Source organism: Lepisosteus oculatus, chromosome 20 (genome assembly GCF_040954835.1).
Source record: "Lepisosteus oculatus isolate fLepOcu1 chromosome 20, fLepOcu1.hap2, whole genome shotgun sequence".
NCBI lineage: Eukaryota > Metazoa > Chordata > Actinopteri > Semionotiformes > Lepisosteidae > Lepisosteus > Lepisosteus oculatus.
This window is the reverse complement of record NC_090715.1, coordinates 12488388-12506693: the sequence shown is the minus strand read 5'-3', so window position 1 is coordinate 12506693 and position 18306 is coordinate 12488388. Positions and strand designations below refer to the sequence as shown.

The following is an 18306-nucleotide window of genomic DNA, read 5'->3' as shown; positions in this document are numbered from 1 at the left end:
CAAGCAAAGCTAACACCCCCAAACACAGCAGCAGTCAGGTTCTTGTTTTTAACAAGAACAAGCGTGCGTGCGTGTCCTGCAACAGACTGGCATCCCATCCTGTGTTTCTAGGTGTGTTACATCTAGATGTAAGTCTCGTGGACACTAAACAGGCTCAAGCTCTTCAGCAACAGCACAGGCAATACATCCACCCCACCAAGCCTGTTGGAAGAAGGTGCTGTCTGGCTCACAGATGGGGGTGTGCCGTGTGTCAGTGTATAAACAGTGTTTCTGCAGTCTGCAGCAGGTAGCTTTAACATCCTAGCTAGCTGGAGGACCACCCAGTGCTTGACTACATTTATGTATAATGTAAATCCGAAAGAGCAACAGGCCCAAAATAAGACACTGTAATTGTGCTTTAATTACCCCAGACCCCTTAATAGAGGGAACAAAAACTGGTGTTTGTTCCAGTTTTTCCCTATTTTTTATTAAACTGTCAACTCCCATTTCCATTGGTTGGGATTCCTGTGGCTTTCATTTTGAGAATGATACGTTTCCATTTAAAAAACAGCTTTGATTTTACGAATCGATACCCCAAACCTATCATTTCTTACAGTGTATGACCACTGTTAATGTAACTATTGTTTCTAGTACAAATCCAGCAGGTACACAGTACCTGCATTTTTTTCATTAATTCAGGCAGACTTTTTTCAATAATTTTTAAAAACAGATGGAATCTCTCAATTTAGTTCTTGATATTTTATTCCTAACATTTGATAGAATTCATGAAAGACTCAAGGGCCTCTCTAAGAAGGGCATAACCCTAATACATTGCAGCTGGCTGGAACTCTAATCACACAAGCCTGTTGAAATATACTAGTAAATGGAACAGGAGTAACAAGACACCCAAGTCTTGTCTTGATCCTGTTTGTTATTGTCACCATGAACGGGTCTCCCTTAGTGAAAATGAAGTTCTGCCAGCATTAGCACTCCATGTTTTGAAGAAAAAATTAAGTTGAAATTATTGTATACTCAAATGTTCTCCGCCCCTGAGACTTTTTGTCTAGGCTGAAAATGTTAATATTTGTAACTACCCAGCCTTTTACTGCCATCTCCTGGTGCCGTTAAGAATTGTTTTGCAAATGCAAAAGAATAGAAATGATAAAAAGCAAATGACATTAAAGAGCAGCGGTGATCCAGCTAGCTTTTATTCTTGATGGTACAACTGCCAAAGCCACTGACCCCCAATCTATAAAACAGCTTCAGAAACTAGCAGGCATTCCCAAACTGAAAACCAGCAGAAGCTGTCAAATTGCCCAAGAGTCAGAGAAGCAAACTGCACACGACAAACGACATGCAACTGAAATATCTTTATTGCAAAAAATACACATTTGAGAGATTTGTACCAAATTCCCCAGAAGTATGTCACAATATAATACTGTACTGCAGTACATATTCAGAAGGGGATATAGTACCTGATACTATGTAAAACACTTATGTTTAACCCCTTCATTTTTACACACATTCACACATTATATAAATATTAGCTCGCCACGCAGCCAGGTCAGATAGCCACTGTACGGTGCACAGGGCCAAGCAATCAGATCATACTGTGTTAGTGTCTGCTCCATTTTCAGCTTGATCTTGTGTCATGGCTGTAGTATTTCTATCAAGGCTATTCATTCTATCGCGGCATGCACACTTTCTCTTCCACCAAACACCCCAAAAAATCCAATCAACATCATGCAGAGCTTTGAAGCCTGCTGGCACCCATATTCCACATCAGAGGCAATATTAACTGATTTGAAAGCCACCATCAAGAAAAGAAAACTGTTCATAACTTAGGGACACATACAGCAGAATTAGAAAAGAGCTGACTAAAATTGCAATAAAAACAATGAACTACTTAACTAAAAACTAGTGCACTGCTGAAATGAATTATTATTATTATAGCGGTACATCCACTGAAAATGGAAGACTCCACTGTGCACTCAGATAATCCACACAGTGGACCATAAAAGCTTCACTTTTCTTATAGTTCGGACAGGTCACTGTGAATTTACTTGTCAGTTATTTTATACTGCAGAGCAGGAGACAATTAAAAATAAATTAATTAAAACAAAATGTGTTTGCTGTTAATGGTGAAATATTGCTGTCCAGGGGTTAATTGAAAATATACATTTCAACTAAACCCACCCAGAAACAAGAGCCAGGCTACTGTAAAGACAAGGAAAGAAAGAACTACCCCCACATAATAACTTTGTTTCTCCTCATACAATCAAGTCCTGTCCAAACATAAAAGACTTTCAAGATATTTCCCAAAGGAAAAGAGGACTTCATTAGTGTTGGAGAAACCTAGCTGGTGGTAGATTCCATATTTCGGAAGATCAAGTTTAACTTCCAGTTTGGTAGAAGATCAGTTGTCTTTATTTTTAACAAAATGTCAAAGAATTCTGTTAACAAAAAATAAGACATATGTGATTCAATACTTGTGAAACAAATGAATAGCTTGGCTTTTCACCTGTGCTGGTGTTATTGCTGACAACGAATTCCTTTCAGCAAGTCCTGCTGTCAGGTACTGTAAGTTCGACAGAAGCCATGTCAGGAGAAGACAGCTTTTAGTTTTACCTTCAAACACCTGGTGTACAAACAGGCCACAGTAACAAAACACAGGCCACAGACTCTGGTGAAAACCTTCATAGAAGTGTTTCTATTTAACAATAGGAAAAAAGCAGTCAATTGATTACAGAAATGATGAGTGGTACTCATAATTACTGCCTATTGTGGACCACTTTTCCATGCTGGAGTCAAAGAATTTACTCAAACCTTCTACTCAGAAGGTAGCTCCTGGTAGATCAAGATACCTTGTTGACTCTGAGGCAGATTCAGCCAACTGCTCACCTGCTAGCCAACGATACATATGAGGAGCACAAAGGTTCCAGCAGACGAGAATGTGATTCATGTCCCTCCTGGGTTTCAGCATTTTTCCATAGAAAAACTCCCCTTTTCCATTTCTTAATGGAAAACAAAGTGTCCCTGTGTTTCCCAGGAACTCAGTAAGGACGTATTGCACATTGCACGGGAGAGATCTACCGAGGCTCGCGGTTTCGGTGGGGTAACTTCGCCATTGCGTTCTTTTCTCAACTGACCACGACGCCTGGCAAGTTCTCACCACCGGTGGCGCTGCGTGAGAATAATTAACGTAGGATGTGGGCTGTGATTCCGAAAAATTGGCAACACCCAAACAAGGGCAGCCTCTTTGTACACAGGGTTCGCTTGAGGCGGTCCTCCTCTCAGGCCAACGTCTACCAGAGCTCACTCGGGATGCTCTACACTTTCTCTCCTTCCGTGGTCTTCGAGGGCAGCCAGCTGAACTGGTAGTGCTCCTGCGGGACCACCACGTCCAGAGCCATCATCCTCTGCTCTGCCTCCGACTCCACCAGCCTGTAGCCCAGGAGGTTCATGGCTCCCTTGCAGACCTCCTGGATCTTGCGCACCTTGTCGTGAGGCAGGGAGCTCCTCCACGCCTGCGACACGTCCACCGCGTTCCGGGACGTGATCTTGAAGGCCTCCTTCTGCTTCCCGGACCCCTGCCCGTGAGTGACCTTGTAGATCCAGTTCCTCAGCTTGGAGGTCATTTCCAGCTCAGTGAACTTGTACATCTGGGAGATCTGGGCCAGGGGGTCGCGGACCAGGTCTTCGTACCGGACCATCATGTAGCGGCCCTTGAGGAACTCGGGGGCCTTCTGCGTGGCCGTCTCGTAGATCTGGATGTGGCTCCGGCAGATCTCCTGCATCACCTTGTACTGGGGGTCGGCCACGCCGGTGCCCCCGGAGTTGAGGACGATGCCGTTGTCCCTCATGAGAGCCACCATGGACTGCTCCCGTGACCGGACCACCGCCCGAGGGTCCCGGATCAGGTGGATGATCTTGAGGTTGAGCGACGGGTCCCGGAACAGGGGGTAGAGGGACTTGATGTCGAAGAAGCGCACCTCCTTCAGCACCACGTGGCTGTAGCTCTTGCAGGTCTCCTCCAGCACCTCCAGGTCGCGCCGGCCGCAGGTCTTCCTGCACAGCTCGGGGTCGCTGCTGATGTTGCTGTGGGAGTACAGGCTGCAGGCCGGCTGGGAGCAGAGGGCCCGGCTGACCTCCCACATGAAGATGTTGGAGATGTTGTGCCTGCCGGACAGGTAGGCGTCGAAGACGGACGCGTCGCACTGGAAGACGGAGTGGATGAGGTCCCGCACGGCCATCCGCAGCGCGGCGGCGCTGTGCTTGTACAGGTTCGCCCACACGTGCCAGGCTGGCTCCATCAGATAGAAGACGTCCGGGTGCTGGCTGAAGACCTGGCCCACGAAGGAGGAGCCCGAGCGCCAGGAGGAGAGGATCAGCACGTGCACCTTGCCCTGCGGCTCCGGCACGGGGGAGACCAGGGGGCCGTGCCACGTGAAGAGGAAGACCAGCACCCCGCTCTGCAGCAGCACCACCATCACCATCGTCGGCACGGTACACTTAATGCGCGGCATGCTGGGATACCGACCCCTCCACTGCACCTGCGGCCCGGGGAGAGACAGAAAGAGAGATGGGGGTCAGCCTCCCCTGCTTTCCCTAAGACGACTAACGGAAACGTTGGCGCTTGCTACTCTATGTGCTCCGGAACTCTTAAAGAAGACACACACAGAAGCCGGTTTACAGTCTAGAGAAGACGTGCTTGAAATCAAATTTGTGAAGAAGCTTAGGCTGCAGAATGAAGTGCTGTTTGTAAGCAGGTCCCCGTCTAAGCACGTTTCACCGGCTTAATAACGTTGAAAGAATTATCTGAGTCTCTTGACGGGCCCAGTGGTGTGGACTCGGCGCGCCGGAGGGCAACAGGACTGGGTTTGGAGGGCCGAGTACAAGGAGGTTCAGCCAGCGTGTGGCTCAGGCTGGCACGGAGAAGAGGTGGCAGAGTCCGGGTCTGAACGGGCGACATCCTGGCACACAATCTTCTGTTTCCCCCCCCTTTGTTCAGACGTTAATCTGATTCTGAAACCATCTGAAACCAGATTTTTTTAGCGGGTCCCGAGCAAAGCGGTACACGCAGAGTGGACCACAGCTCAGGCGGACGCGCTCGGAGTCAGAGAAAATGATTTACAGCGTGCAAAACTAGCTCCGCAGCAACTTCTTGGTTTGATTGTAACGCTCCCTTTTTAGGAACGCGCGGTTAATCGAATATATATATAATTACGACTACCAACCCAGGCATTTAAAACGGTTAAATGGTCGATTGTTATTTTGTCGGATACCACGTAGAGAAATGTGCTAAATGAGAGTACGGGGAGTGTAGATTCCTTTCTAACTAAACACAGGTAAATTTATACACGATATTCGATAGCCAGATTATCCCGTACGCAGCACTGTTGGGAGTTTAGAAGCAGCGCTATACCGTTTTCTACCGCTAAGAGGAACCAGTGTTTAACTTTACCTTAACTTTCTCTTTCTGATATATAGAACGAAATGTCATTTAGCTGACGGTTTTGATCTTTTTTTTCATCTGCAATTATTTAAAGAGCTGGGCATTTTGCTGGAACAATCTGGGACGAGTTTGTAACATCTGCCGATTTACTACATAAAGTAATTTAGGGATCATCTGATCAAATTTAAAGAACCAGATGTCCCCAATTTGACCATTTGTCAGCCCAATATTGCTTGCTTAATTGGTCAATATCTTAAAACTTCTCAGACTTCAGAAATAAGTGATTTAGAGTGGAGCAGAATACTTACTGGCTTGGTGGCTCTCCAGAGTCAGGACTACTGAGTAACATTAAAATATCGGAGGAGGACGTTTGTTTAATTTAACCGAGGTGTGCTTAAAATCTGATAAACCTTTGCTTACACTATTCACTGCAAGGGCTCTAAAATTACAAGGAAAACAATCTAGTCTTTGATCTACGACTTAAATAGATAATACGCTCTTGTCTTATTGAGCTGTATCTGGTATCCCGCTAGTTACCTGTTCCCGTAATTTCTGAAGGCTGTAAACGTCCATATAAACCGCGAAGTTAAAGATTAATACTTGCACAACACCTATAGTTTAAAATAGATGCGTTGCAACATCACGTATTGCTGTGATGTTAAAACTTTTATTATATGCAGTTTCCTGTCGATAGTAGCACATTTCCATTAAACGATGATGCCAGTTATCGTTCCTACTTGAGGAAACCGACGTTGTTTGTGATGTTGATCTACAGTCTGCAGTATTTCGCAGTGTGACATCTGTTTGAAGAGTGAGCTCTAGAACTGGGGTTCTTAACCTAAGGGGCCGGGGGTCAGGGTTCAGGGTGGTTACACATCAAAGGACAACAATAGAGGTAAACAATTAACTATTATATACACCTGGAAGACTACTTACAGTAGCAGGGTGACTTAGTGGCCACTCTACAAGCCCACAGACCATCCCGCGGCTACAACTCCCAGCCTGCTCTGCGGTGCGCCCAGCGAGGGCGCCACATGAATCTCCACTGGGCCGGCCACGATGGCATTTATATTTGAAGCACTTTTTTTTTTCTTTTGCGCAAAGGTAGTCGCGATCAGCCAGGCAATGGAGCGTTTTTATAAATAGGTGACACTGGAAGAGTGAGAGCAAAAGACAATGGGGGAGAAACGCACAGCAGAAAACTCCGAACTGAAAAAAAACGGAGAAAAGTAGATAAAACACGACGATAAAACGCTTTGAACGAAAGCAACCACTGTGAACCAGAAGGCACCTCTGGCGTCTTTCATCATAGCTGCATTGCCAAATCTGAGAATCCACACACGTTAGGTGAGACCTTTTTCTTCGCGTGCTCTAAGGAAACGGTTTCAATCATGCGTGGGAAAAGCGCTCCAGAGCAACTAGGATTGATACCAGTGTCAGATGACACCGTGTCTAACCGCTTAGTGCGTGTGGCAAGACACGTACGTGGAAGAGCAGGTGACCGCTAAGACGAAATTCTAGCGTATTATTTTTCTCCACCACTTGACGAGACCACTGATGTCTCCGGAGATGCACAAAGACAGACGCAAAAGATTCGCTGAAGAGGGAGAAATTAACGAGGATCTTTGGTCCTGTCGTCCTCTCCCCGAGCGAGCCACTGGCGGTCAGCTTGCCGTTTTGGCTGGACTCAAACGTACTTGAGCTTGAAATGGACCGGAACACGTGTGTGGCAATCTGCTCGGACGGTAAACGAGCTCTGACCGGCAAACACAGCGGGCTAGTCGGGAAAAGTACAGGCCGTTGCTCTGTTCGCTTTGTGGGCGTATTGTATGATTCATAGACAAGCCCTCCCGGCTGAGAAAATGCCCCCCGAGCTCAGACAAGTAATTGATTAAGCTGTTCGTACTGTAATTTCCACCAAGGCCAGTGGAACAAGCGCACGACTTTTAAAGATTATTTTAAAAATTAAGCATAGGATGACTGGACAGGCAGCTTTTTGTTACTACGCACCTAAACTGTGGAACAATATTCTTAAAATATTCGAGAAGCAGGCTCTGTGGATATTTTTAAACGGCAGCTCCAAACCTATTTTTTTACTTGATTTTTCTTATATAATTTCAGTGCTATTTTGTATCGTTTGTGCATCGTACTTAAAATTTGTTATTGTTGCTTGTTTTAAGTTCCTTAACGTTTTGTATCTATTTTTTTTTTGTAACGCGCACTTTTTGAGTTGGGAACAAATGTAGAAAAGGTGCTGTGTAAATAATACATATTATTATCATTAAGTGAGCAGCATTTATACAACGTGACGATTTTTCAATCTCTGTGTGTGTGCGTGTGGAGGGGGGGTCGTCGCGAAATATTTTTAACCCCAAAAAGGGTCGCACTCTCAAAAAGGTTAAGAACCCCTGCTCTAGAACAAGGACAATCACGAACAGATCTGAACTAAAAATACCGCGGAAGATGTTTTAGGACCGTTATAACAATACTGAGGACTAATGCGTACACGATTTGAATTGTTCTCACTTGAATCTTTTTATAGGACTATAGTTTATTTACCAATATATCACCGTTTTTTGGCTGTAATCACTTCTGCACCATTGAAGTACAATAAATAAATAACTGAAATATACAGAGACTCCACAGCCGAAGCGTTGCGTTTTTTTTTCTCGTTATGGAATAAACCTTTACTTGTTCCTTTGCAGATCTGACTAAATTTTGCGCGATTACGTAGACACCGTATTTCCTCACAATTCCCGTCTCTAAGCGTCAGTTACAAACAGCCCTGTGGGTGCGTTCTATTAATGTTTTCTTACTTTATTGGGTTAACGTATGATGCAAACTGGGTGGGTATCACAACCCATTAAGACAGTATATAAAGCTCTACAGTAGGTTTGTCAAAGGTCTTACCATTTCTCCCTTTAATTGCCTTTGTCTTGGTGTTGCGAAAGAATTTATTTTTCTTTTACCTTCGTCACAGAGTTATTCACTATATACTGTGGTACACACCACTGCCTTTCACAAGCGGCAGCTATCATCTCGTTTCCTTGTTCATTACAGCAAGCTGGAACAGTAAGAGGAACTCGAGCCTTCGGACCAGAATTTCCCATCCAAAGCCCGTATGGAGGTCTGGATGTTGAGCTGCAATCCCGAATATTGGTGTGTTAGAGATGAGAACAGGAGAAAGTTTAAGAACACTGTAGGAGAGGAGGCCATACGGCTTATCTAGTCGTTTCCAATTAGTAGCTAATTGATCCAAGGTCCCCACCCAGCCATTTCTTGAAAGAAACCAGGTTATCGGCTTCAACAACATGACGGGGCAGCTTGATCCACACTCCTGCAACCCTTTGGGTAAAGAAATGCCTCCTGTTCATGTTTTTAAGTGCACGTCCATGTTGTTTCGACTTGTGTCCTCTGGTTCATATTTCACCATAAATTCGGAAGAATACCTGCCTTACTAGTGTGTTATACAGTTTTAACATAACATCCCTTTATTTAAATTCTACACTTCTAATTATATATCCTCACATATAAGTTGCCTTTAAAATGCTGCCCCCACATTGTCCGAAAGATGAAAGTGATACAACAACAATATATAAATATGAACACTTACATCTTTTTTTTTTTCAGAAGTAGAATCTTGTAGTTCATCAATTTCCTTTTAGTAGTTATAGTATGGGCTTCTACTGCCTGCATGCAAAACCCTTCACATGTCTACATTAAATGTCATCTGCCAGTGATTGCCCGGTCTTGAATTTTATCTCAACCTTTTTCAATTTCAAAACAATTTGCATTTTGAAGAGTTGGAGTGTTAGCCCAAGGGTACTGGCTAAATTCTATTCTGGACGTGCATTCATTATATATATACTGAAATATATTTATAATCCACTCTGGACTTGCATTTATTATAAACAGTATATATATTTAAAGAGTTAGATTAGAGTTAATTAGAACCGTTTTTCCTAAAGTTTCCTTTTAAATCAGTAATCAAACTCATTTCTCACTTCTCCGATCAGCGGTAAAGTGGGGCAGCGCTGCCTCATGACTGACCTCTTATATTTCTATAAAATGCAGTTTTTCTTAATGTTTCATAAAACCAGCAGGTTTCGAGAGCATCGAACACTGTTGTACGTGACTTTCAAATGTGGTTTCTTTGGAAGGTTGTCGCCCAACAGCGTGAACATATAGATTTGATATATTTAGGTGGATCAGTTAGACCTTTTGTTGATGGAACAACGAGAATTCATACGGTTTGTAAAAGTAATTCCATGATTGTAAAATACACTCCACAAATTTATATTATTATTTTTTTCACATGTAGGCTTTTCATTTGTCGTGAAATGTTTTATGCCGACTCTCAAATCCAGCGTGTTTTGTGTGTGTGTGTGTGGAGATTCAAGGAGAGGTCAGCATTCCGCTCCCCGAGCTAATTTGAGAATCGGCCGATCCCGCAAAGTCAGGTCTAACTGGAACCCCGAGCGAAGCTGGACATGAACCTCTGAAAATACCGAGCTACACCCAACTCATCTGGCAGCCATGATCAAACAAGAAATTCAACCTAATCACAGAGTGGAACCTCATCGTCGGGGTCATCTTGGAAACTAAACGATTTAGCGGAGTGTTGGCAATCCTGTCTTCCAGGACCCGTAGTAGAAGTCGTAATGATATGTAAATATGACAAATCAACGATATGTAACAATGTATCTTTTTAGAACTAAGATCTTTAGGCATTTTAAGCGAGTTTTATCAAATATTTTATTTTTAAAGCATAGGACAATTTGGAGACACATTCAGTTACAGCGCAACACACGCAGTAAAAGCCTTCATGGTTGTAAGAGTAGGACAATGATGATAACTTAAACTCAAATCCAGTATACGGTTCCGGAGTGCCCTGTCTGCACGGTCAATTCTGCAAGGTATCGAGGTTCACAACGACACACCACCTCTGAAGGTACGGGGATGAGTATAGCATTTTCCTGTTGTTCACAAGTTAAAAAGTGCGAAAGTTCATTTTAAACATTCATCTCTAATACTATAAACCGTATAGTACCGTTTAAAAATCCAGCGCGTCACGTTTCTTTTCGCACCTCTCAGATGAAATATAAAGTGTAAATGATTAATAAAACATAATCGCAGACACTATAACAACATGCAAGGACCGATTAGAGAAATAAATGTTCCTCTTATTATTCATTCTAAGATCAAAACTTGAAAACCATCAATATTGTTTTTAAAGTTAAATCAAGATCGTCTGCTTTTCTTCAGCCTCTGTATTTTCAATTGTTTCTGGGAAAATACCTTCCGAGGAAAGAGGTCCGAAGTCGACTCTCTTTTGTAATGATTCTCTCACGACAGACTTACTCTTCTTAGACAAGCTTGCAGCCTAAGGTACAGTAATTAACTTTATAGAGAACAGCTCCTGGGTGTCACTGAAGTTAAGCGCTCGGAACTCAAACATCACCTGACGCTTCAGGGTTCGTGTTGCTCTGATATATAACTTAGGGTTAACAGTGCAGCTACTATGCAATGATGTGCTGCTGTGCTATCCAACTTTTTAAATTTGTTGTACATCAGTAACTACAGTAAACATTTGGATAAGGCGTGTATGAAGGAACCAAACATCTCTCCAGCGCGTCTCTCCTCACAGACCACGTCGTTCACATAGTAAAATGAGAAACCGATCGCACAGGTGAGCAATTAAGACACCCAGACATGAATCCCACAGATCACGTTGAGCATGTACACTCTGAACACCACACTATACCACACTGGCGCGCCATTCTCCATTCTCGGGCTGAAAGTCATGTCTCTACAGTGAAATTACAGTTAACACGCACGGAAATGTGCTCATTGAGAATTGTCAAAGGACCAAATTAAAAGTAGACAGCAGGAGGGCGATCTCCCTGCACGTCCATCACGTCTTAATTCTTAATAGGTCATAATTTTGGAGGTGTATCTAATCATACCACAAGGACTTGGAAAATTGATCAAATTATTATAACATTGTAAGTACTTGAAATGCACAATGTTTTAGCTCAGTCACACAGCCCCCACCACTCTTTGTGTAAAGAAGTACAGCCTATCTACAGCCTAGCACAGCAGTAGTTTCTAATTTGACTGTTGGTCCTGAAGCAATTATCTGGTTTGGCTTTGTCAGTACCTTTCTGGATTTTCTACTACTAGAAGTTAAAAAGTAATCAAATTCAAATTTCTATCCTCGGCTGTCCAACATCGTTAGACATCCTGCTATCAACGGGTTCCTTCTTTCTGCAGCAATTCCGCCTTTATAAGACAAAGGCCACATATTAGCAAATAAGCTAATAATACAAAATCACCATCCAGTGAGGCCCCTCTGAGCATATACTGTGGCAGGAACTAATGATGTTCACACTCCCTCTTGTCTCCTAGCGGTTTAGAAGACTGTCAAAGGTCCCTTGTAAGGTACAGCCTGTAAGGTCTGCGCTGTCTTTACACCTCTGATTTCACAGGTGTGCATCCAACACCGAGACACCACAAACACACCAGACCAAGAGAGTGATGAATCACCGGTGCGTTGCCAAACTCCGGGTGACCCAATATCTACACATTCCTGCTTAGGCTAAACAGGCACTTCGGAAAAATCAGGTCCCAGACTACGAACTGACTGATGTCCACTGTGTTTGTAGCGCTTTGTAACACAAGGCACAGATTATTGCCAGGAAGACCGTGACTTAATAATAGAAAAGATCTAGGAGTGAACAAACATATTTTTTAAGGCATTTGCCTTTTCTCTTTCGATACGTTTGGCACACACAAAAAGTAAGATGTGAATCATTAGCATGCTGTCTCATGTCTGCCTTATGTGTTGTGCTTCAGTGAACCTGGATAATTGTTTTAAAGAGAAGTAATAAAGCAAGTTTTTACTTCCTCTGCTTTTCACTGCCTCGCTTCTGCACCCCTGCTCCTGCCTGGGAGGATGAAGATATCACATGCATGCTCAGGTAACATTCACAAACAGAGACAGCTAGCTCTTTGAACTCAAACCACAAGACACTATTTTCTGCAAAAGGTGCGACTTCTTTAAACACCAAACCCAGGATCTGAGTAAGGGATAAACATCAGCAAGTCTTGTGGTTCACGTAATCAATCACTTTTTTTAAGATGCAAATGCTCACCGCCTTCTTCCAAGAAAAGAACAAACTGTCACACAAGAAGCTAAGCACAGATGGTTGCGGAGATTTAAAAAGTTAAGAATACTGTCTACAGGCAGAAACATGTGCATTCCCTGGCAATAAGAATCAAGTCTTCCCTTTTGTTTGTGGAAGGAAATTAAAAAGTAAAAAAGTGGGGCAACATTTTCCAGTGGAGTTTCTCTCATGCCTGTCAAGTCTGAGGATTGTTTTGAGTTTGGGCACCCTGTTCAACCCTGTTCCCCAAGAGCTGACAGACACAAGGCAATCAGCAGAAGAGGTGCTGAGCCACCTAGAAACTGCGCAGTCCTTATGCATCTCTTCCTGCAGTCTGCTCTGTGTAGGAATGTAATCTGTCACAGTGCATTTCTGAAACAAGCTTTTTTTAAGAAAGGCCCCCAGGAAAACTGAGCAGAAATAACCCTTCATTTTCTCAGAGATCAGCTGTAAAAGCTACAAACTCTTTCTGTTGCTATCAAGGTCGTATTAGGGAAAAGACATTCGAAGTTGGATCTTTGGACATTGCAAACACCAAAAAAGTTCAGCTTTTTTTGAAGTTCAAATATTCCTAAGTCTAAATAAAGACTTTTAACTGCCAGAGTCACACAACAGGTGTATTACCTGCTTTCCTAAACACAGAGGAAGTCTACCTGAATTTTACACTGCAACTGTTTGCAGAAGTTAATTCTGTTTCCACAATTCCAGCATGTCCCATTGGACATAAAGTGCATTTCTCTTAAAATCTTCTGGAATGTTTTTGTTTTATTCTGCGTGCTGTTGACCAGACTGTTTTTTTAGACAGCCCAAGGTCTTCCACCCCAGCTTACTTTGCATCATTCTGCATGTCAACAGGAGCACAGTACAAGACTCTGGGTCAAAAGCAGTTGTTTGCACAGCATCAGGAGTAGTTTAGAGCATCTTTGAAAACCCCAACCCTGTCACAGCAACCACACAAACAGCCTCACTGCCCAACAGAGAAACACATCTGTAACACATCTTTACAGGCAGAGAAGCGTGTTCCTATAACCTTTCAAGTTCTGTATTCATGAGGCCGATATCCAGGCACTTCACGAGTTTACGCCCTGAGTCCGAGGAGCTGGGAAAAGTGCTCTTCCAGTAACACACGCACGCTGCCATTCTGTTTACCTGGTTGCCAGGGAGACAGGTGGCGTCTGCCAGTGCTCCCAGGAGCTTCTAAGGCAGACTCCCAGTGGGACTACAGGGCGGTAAACAAGAGCAAGCTGAGGGGGAAAAGCCCCGTGTACTCATTGCTCATCTGACTCGGCTGCTCCCGACAAACACCCTGTCTTGTGTTCCGGGACAGAGGAGTGAAAGTGGCACCCAGGCAGGCCGAAGCCTCCAGAGAGCGAAACACTGGGCTGCTGACACAATGGGCCAACAATAACGTGTTGTTTCTTCCCCACCTCAACCAAGTGCGGAGCCACTGAAACCCAAGGAATTTTGCAGCTACAGGAATGGAAACAATGCACCTCGCCAGGAAAGACTAAAATCCGGAACTGTCCCCATTCTGGACACAATACCAAGTTTCAGACGGCACTCTAGGGTGCTGCGTAATCAGGACAGACACTGACACCAAATCCACCACAACTCAAGAATCGTGGCTGTTCTGGCTGTGTCCCCCACGCCAGGCGTCAAATCCATTTGTAAGACTCGATTATTACACACCATGTCGCCATGGACTAGGAAATAGCAAAAGCAGAGTGGCAGGTCAACAGCAGGGCTGTGGAACTGATCATTGTGTAAGAGAACTGGTGTTATACTCCACTAGAAATGGGGCTCCCCTTTGTTTCTGGGGACCCACCCCTGCTTGACAGTCTCTTCCACACTATATTTTTGTAAAAATGATATTTTTTATTGTCAATTTATGCTTAGTCAAAAAAACATTTAGAGGTCCAAAGAACTTCAGACAACACCCTGCACAGTTGCATAAAATGGCACGATTTAAATAACTGATTAAAACTTGATGAATTGAGCTTGGGCTTTGAACAGGACAGTCGATTTTGGTTCCGAACTGACACACTGACTGCAGTGTAGCCTGCATGCTCAGAACATAATATATGATACTCACTACGGTTTAAATATTGTTAAAAATAAATACATATACAGCCACTTTCATGCATTAAGATGTAAAAATTCACATACGAGTTAATCAAAAATGTAACCAAGACGTATCCATTTAAGTAAACATATAGCAATTGAAATTATTCCAAACTGAAGTTTTAAGAAGGTTTAATCTTTCATACTAAGTTTGATGTGACTTAGTAAGAGGTGATCTCTGCTAGGAAGGAAGGTCTAAAACTGACCATAGCGTTCTTACAGCAGAGCAGACCTCAAGGCAAATAAATCATTGAAAAAGAAGGACTGGACGAAACGAGAGGAAGCAAACACAAAAAAATGATGCTCTTTGCAGTCTCTGCTGGAAATTACAGCTCCAGCTTGTTACGAAGGGGAACGCAGGAACCCTGTCTAGCCCTGTCAACCAGGGAAGGCAAAAATAAAATGTTGCCAGCAAACGGAAGGAGCAGTTGCATGCCTGCAGGAAAACAAACACCTCAAACCGAGGACATTCGCTCAGTCTTGCTGTCTGCTGGCCAGCTACACTGACAGTGTGGTGACAAATAGTTTTTTGTTGTCTTAGAAAATACTTGTGGACCAGCTGTGCTTTTGTGTTTTGTTTTGTTTGTCCAGGAGTGCACTGAAACCACCTATCCACCACCCCCACACACTTGTGTTTCCATACTTTTGAGGACCTACATTTGACTTAACTCTCTTTAACCGTGTTAGGTGCCATACGATTTACAGAAAAAAATCATTCTGCTTGTGTGGGCCGACCACACCTGTCCTCACAATGCCCGTTTCTCAGAAGTTAGCATTTTTATGAAGACTTTTTTTTCCTCAGAAGTGCTCCTCACAGACATAGGAATACCAGCAAATGCATAGATAAAACCTGCATTTTGTATCCCTGTCGTTGTGAGGGTTTTCCACAGGGGGATCAAGAGCAAATATTTTGGCCACTTTAAGATTTAAAGGAAGATATTGGTTTTCATTTCCATTTAAGCAAAATAATTTCTATTTTAGGACTCCTGCACACTGAGTGCTTTTCAGCAGGGTCCTTTTTCAATGTTTGTCTGCCTGTTGACAGTTAGACATAAACTCTCAAGCTCCAAAAAGACCCTTACTGACACCACCTGCATTTTTAGCAAAGTGTCCTCAGTACATTTACCAGCAAGTATAGAATATTTGTCCTGGACTTCTGTGAGGAAGAGAACATTCTGGAATGTGTACTGTAGCGTTTATACTACAGCATCTACCAAAATACTGCTCTTTCAGCCCTGCTCCTTCTGAGATTGTAAGAAACCTAATGTCAACCTAATGATAAACAAACCTCCTGTCATCTCCTGGCTGCAAGAGGACTGTCATCCAGGTTTGTATTTCTTCAGCTTAGGTGCACATAGTTACTATCTAGTTGCAACAGAAAATGCCAATATCCTATGGTCAAAATAGCCAGTGGACTGTTCACAACTGGAATGCAAAACAGCAGATGAAGCAATAACCTCTAATGGGAAATTCCATTACCATGCAGAGACAATTTTTGATCTCAGATATGCAATATTCAATTCAATAGAACTCACCCTAAAATGTGCTGTTCTAAACTCCAGCTCATGCTTGAATAGTTTTTAGTCTAATAATTGAGTTATTTTACACTAGGGCGCTCAAGCCGTGCCCCTTTGGAGATGTGGAAAGATGCGTGAATGTCAAGTGTAGTCTGACTCTGGCTGTTAGGAGTAAGTGAACTGTTAGCTCCTAACAGAAGATTGTATTAGAGGTTATGTGGCATAACCTGCCTGAGAGGACAGCAGTCAGACCAATCCACCTTGATTTATCTGAGGAATGAGCTAGGGAGCTGCAGTGAGGGTGCATACAGCGTTGCAGGAATGGCATGGGAAAAACACATAAAGAGAAGTTTATAAGCCGAGATCTATACATATACACACAGGAGAGAGAAAGCAGGCAAGATCAGTATCTAACCTTCCTTCCAAACTCCTGCTATACACTTCATTTGTATAGAAGTATAGAGGTGCATTAGAGAATCACTGATTGTTTCCTGTGAGAAATCGGTATCTCTATGTGCCCATCAGTTGCCAATGGCACTCACTCATTTTGCGTCCCTTGTGTATAAGGAGATCTTACATAATCAGTTGTGTTGTTTTGAATCATTAGATTAATTTGTTCTGCAGCAACTGCCACACTCGTACCCTCAGATGAACCTGACCTGCTTGAAGAACAGAATTAAATATAGCTGAAAGTATTTCAGCACTTTTTGGAATACATGCCAGATTTCGGCCAATGAGCGTCTTGTTTGCCGACCAATTATTCCAGGAAACGAAGTAACATATAAAAAGATGAATAGGTGGCTACCACACGTGGTTACCACAGCCTCGTATAACACACACCACATATTGTCTGAGAAAGCAGTTGGTATGACAAAAACTTAGGAGGGAACAGACCAAGTTATAATACTCTTTACAGGATGCAATGACAATAAAAACAATGGTCTGGGATTAAACATTACTCAAGAAACATTGTCAAATTTTCACACAAACTTTTAACCGCCATAAAAAGTATAATGAAAGCCAATTAAATGACAGCAGTATTCTTGGAAAAACTCATGTAGTAAAGCTGAGCAAGCCAGAAAAACACCCTGGAACTTGTCCACACCTTCAGCACATTTCAGCATAAAAACCAAATTCTAACCTACATATGAAACCAGCTTTATTCAGTTTCCGGGTATTGTTTAAACCACTTACTCCAAAACTCTGAAAACTCAAATCACAGAATGCAGATCTGGGTCACTTAAGACAGAACACCAGTCCTACTCTACACTAACACATGCAAAATGCCCTGAGTTAATTTTTAAACTATGTTGGTTCCATACTATGGTTTGATCCACTGAAAAAAAAAGAACTGAGAGTATACAACAGCGAATCTTAGTATTATGAAAGATTGTGACCTGTATCTAAAAGTGGAGACTCAGACAAAACTGGCAGAAATGTGCTTGGAGCTCTCGCAGTAGCTGAACCTTGTACACTCTCCTTTGTAAAAAATCTTCTTTGTTCTATATTCTAAAATGATTTATTGCTGCAGCAGCATGTTTGCGGTGGCTCTGTGGCTAAGGATCTGCGTCTGTGGCTGGAAGGTTGCCGGTTTGTATCCTGCGACTGGCAGAGGAATCCTACTCCGTTGGGCCCCTGAGCAAGGCCCTTAATCCCAGCTGCTCCATGGGCGCCATATAAATGGCTGACCCTGCGCTCTGACCCCCAAGCTTCTCTCCCTGTCTTGTCAGAACAAGTGGCAAAGTAAAACAAAATATGCATGACACCTAAGGGCAACCTCCCAGAATCTGGTGTGTTTGTGTGTGCTCTGTTTTTTGCTTGGTGTTGTGCCATTCACTTCAATGCAGGGGAACCCTGTCCACTGCTGGAGTCTGAAACTCTTACCACTGCTCCACACTGCTGCCTAATCAATCTCCTGAAAGAGTCAAGTCAGATTTTATTTTATGTAAAAGACAGCTGAGAGGAGTTTCCAATCAAGTCTTTAATAGTTAAAAGATAATAGGAAAGGCTCAGGGCAGCACCGGGCTAGCATTGCTGCCTCTGACCCTGAATTGGAGGGGAAGGGTAG

At 43.2% G+C, this 18306-nt stretch overlaps 1 protein-coding gene across 7 annotated transcripts in view; it reads right to left on the bottom strand.

The window, feature by feature from the left end:
• Positions 1-1334: 1334 nt before the first annotated feature.
• Positions 1335-18306, bottom strand: part of LOC102682741 (carbohydrate sulfotransferase 5) — a 40585-nt gene continuing 23613 nt past the window's right edge. For 5 of the 7 annotated variants that reach the window (XM_069181194.1, XM_015368310.2, XM_015368309.2 and 2 more), the window contains one exon: positions 1335-4532. In XM_069181194.1, the coding sequence (XP_069037295.1) occupies positions 3309-4532 (1224 nt within the window). In that variant the 3' untranslated portion in view covers positions 1335-3308. Of the gene's footprint in view, positions 4533-5742; positions 6058-10732; positions 10837-18306 lie in introns of those variants that run through there. The other 2 variants (XM_015368312.2, XM_015368313.2) reach the window with 2 other exon arrangements.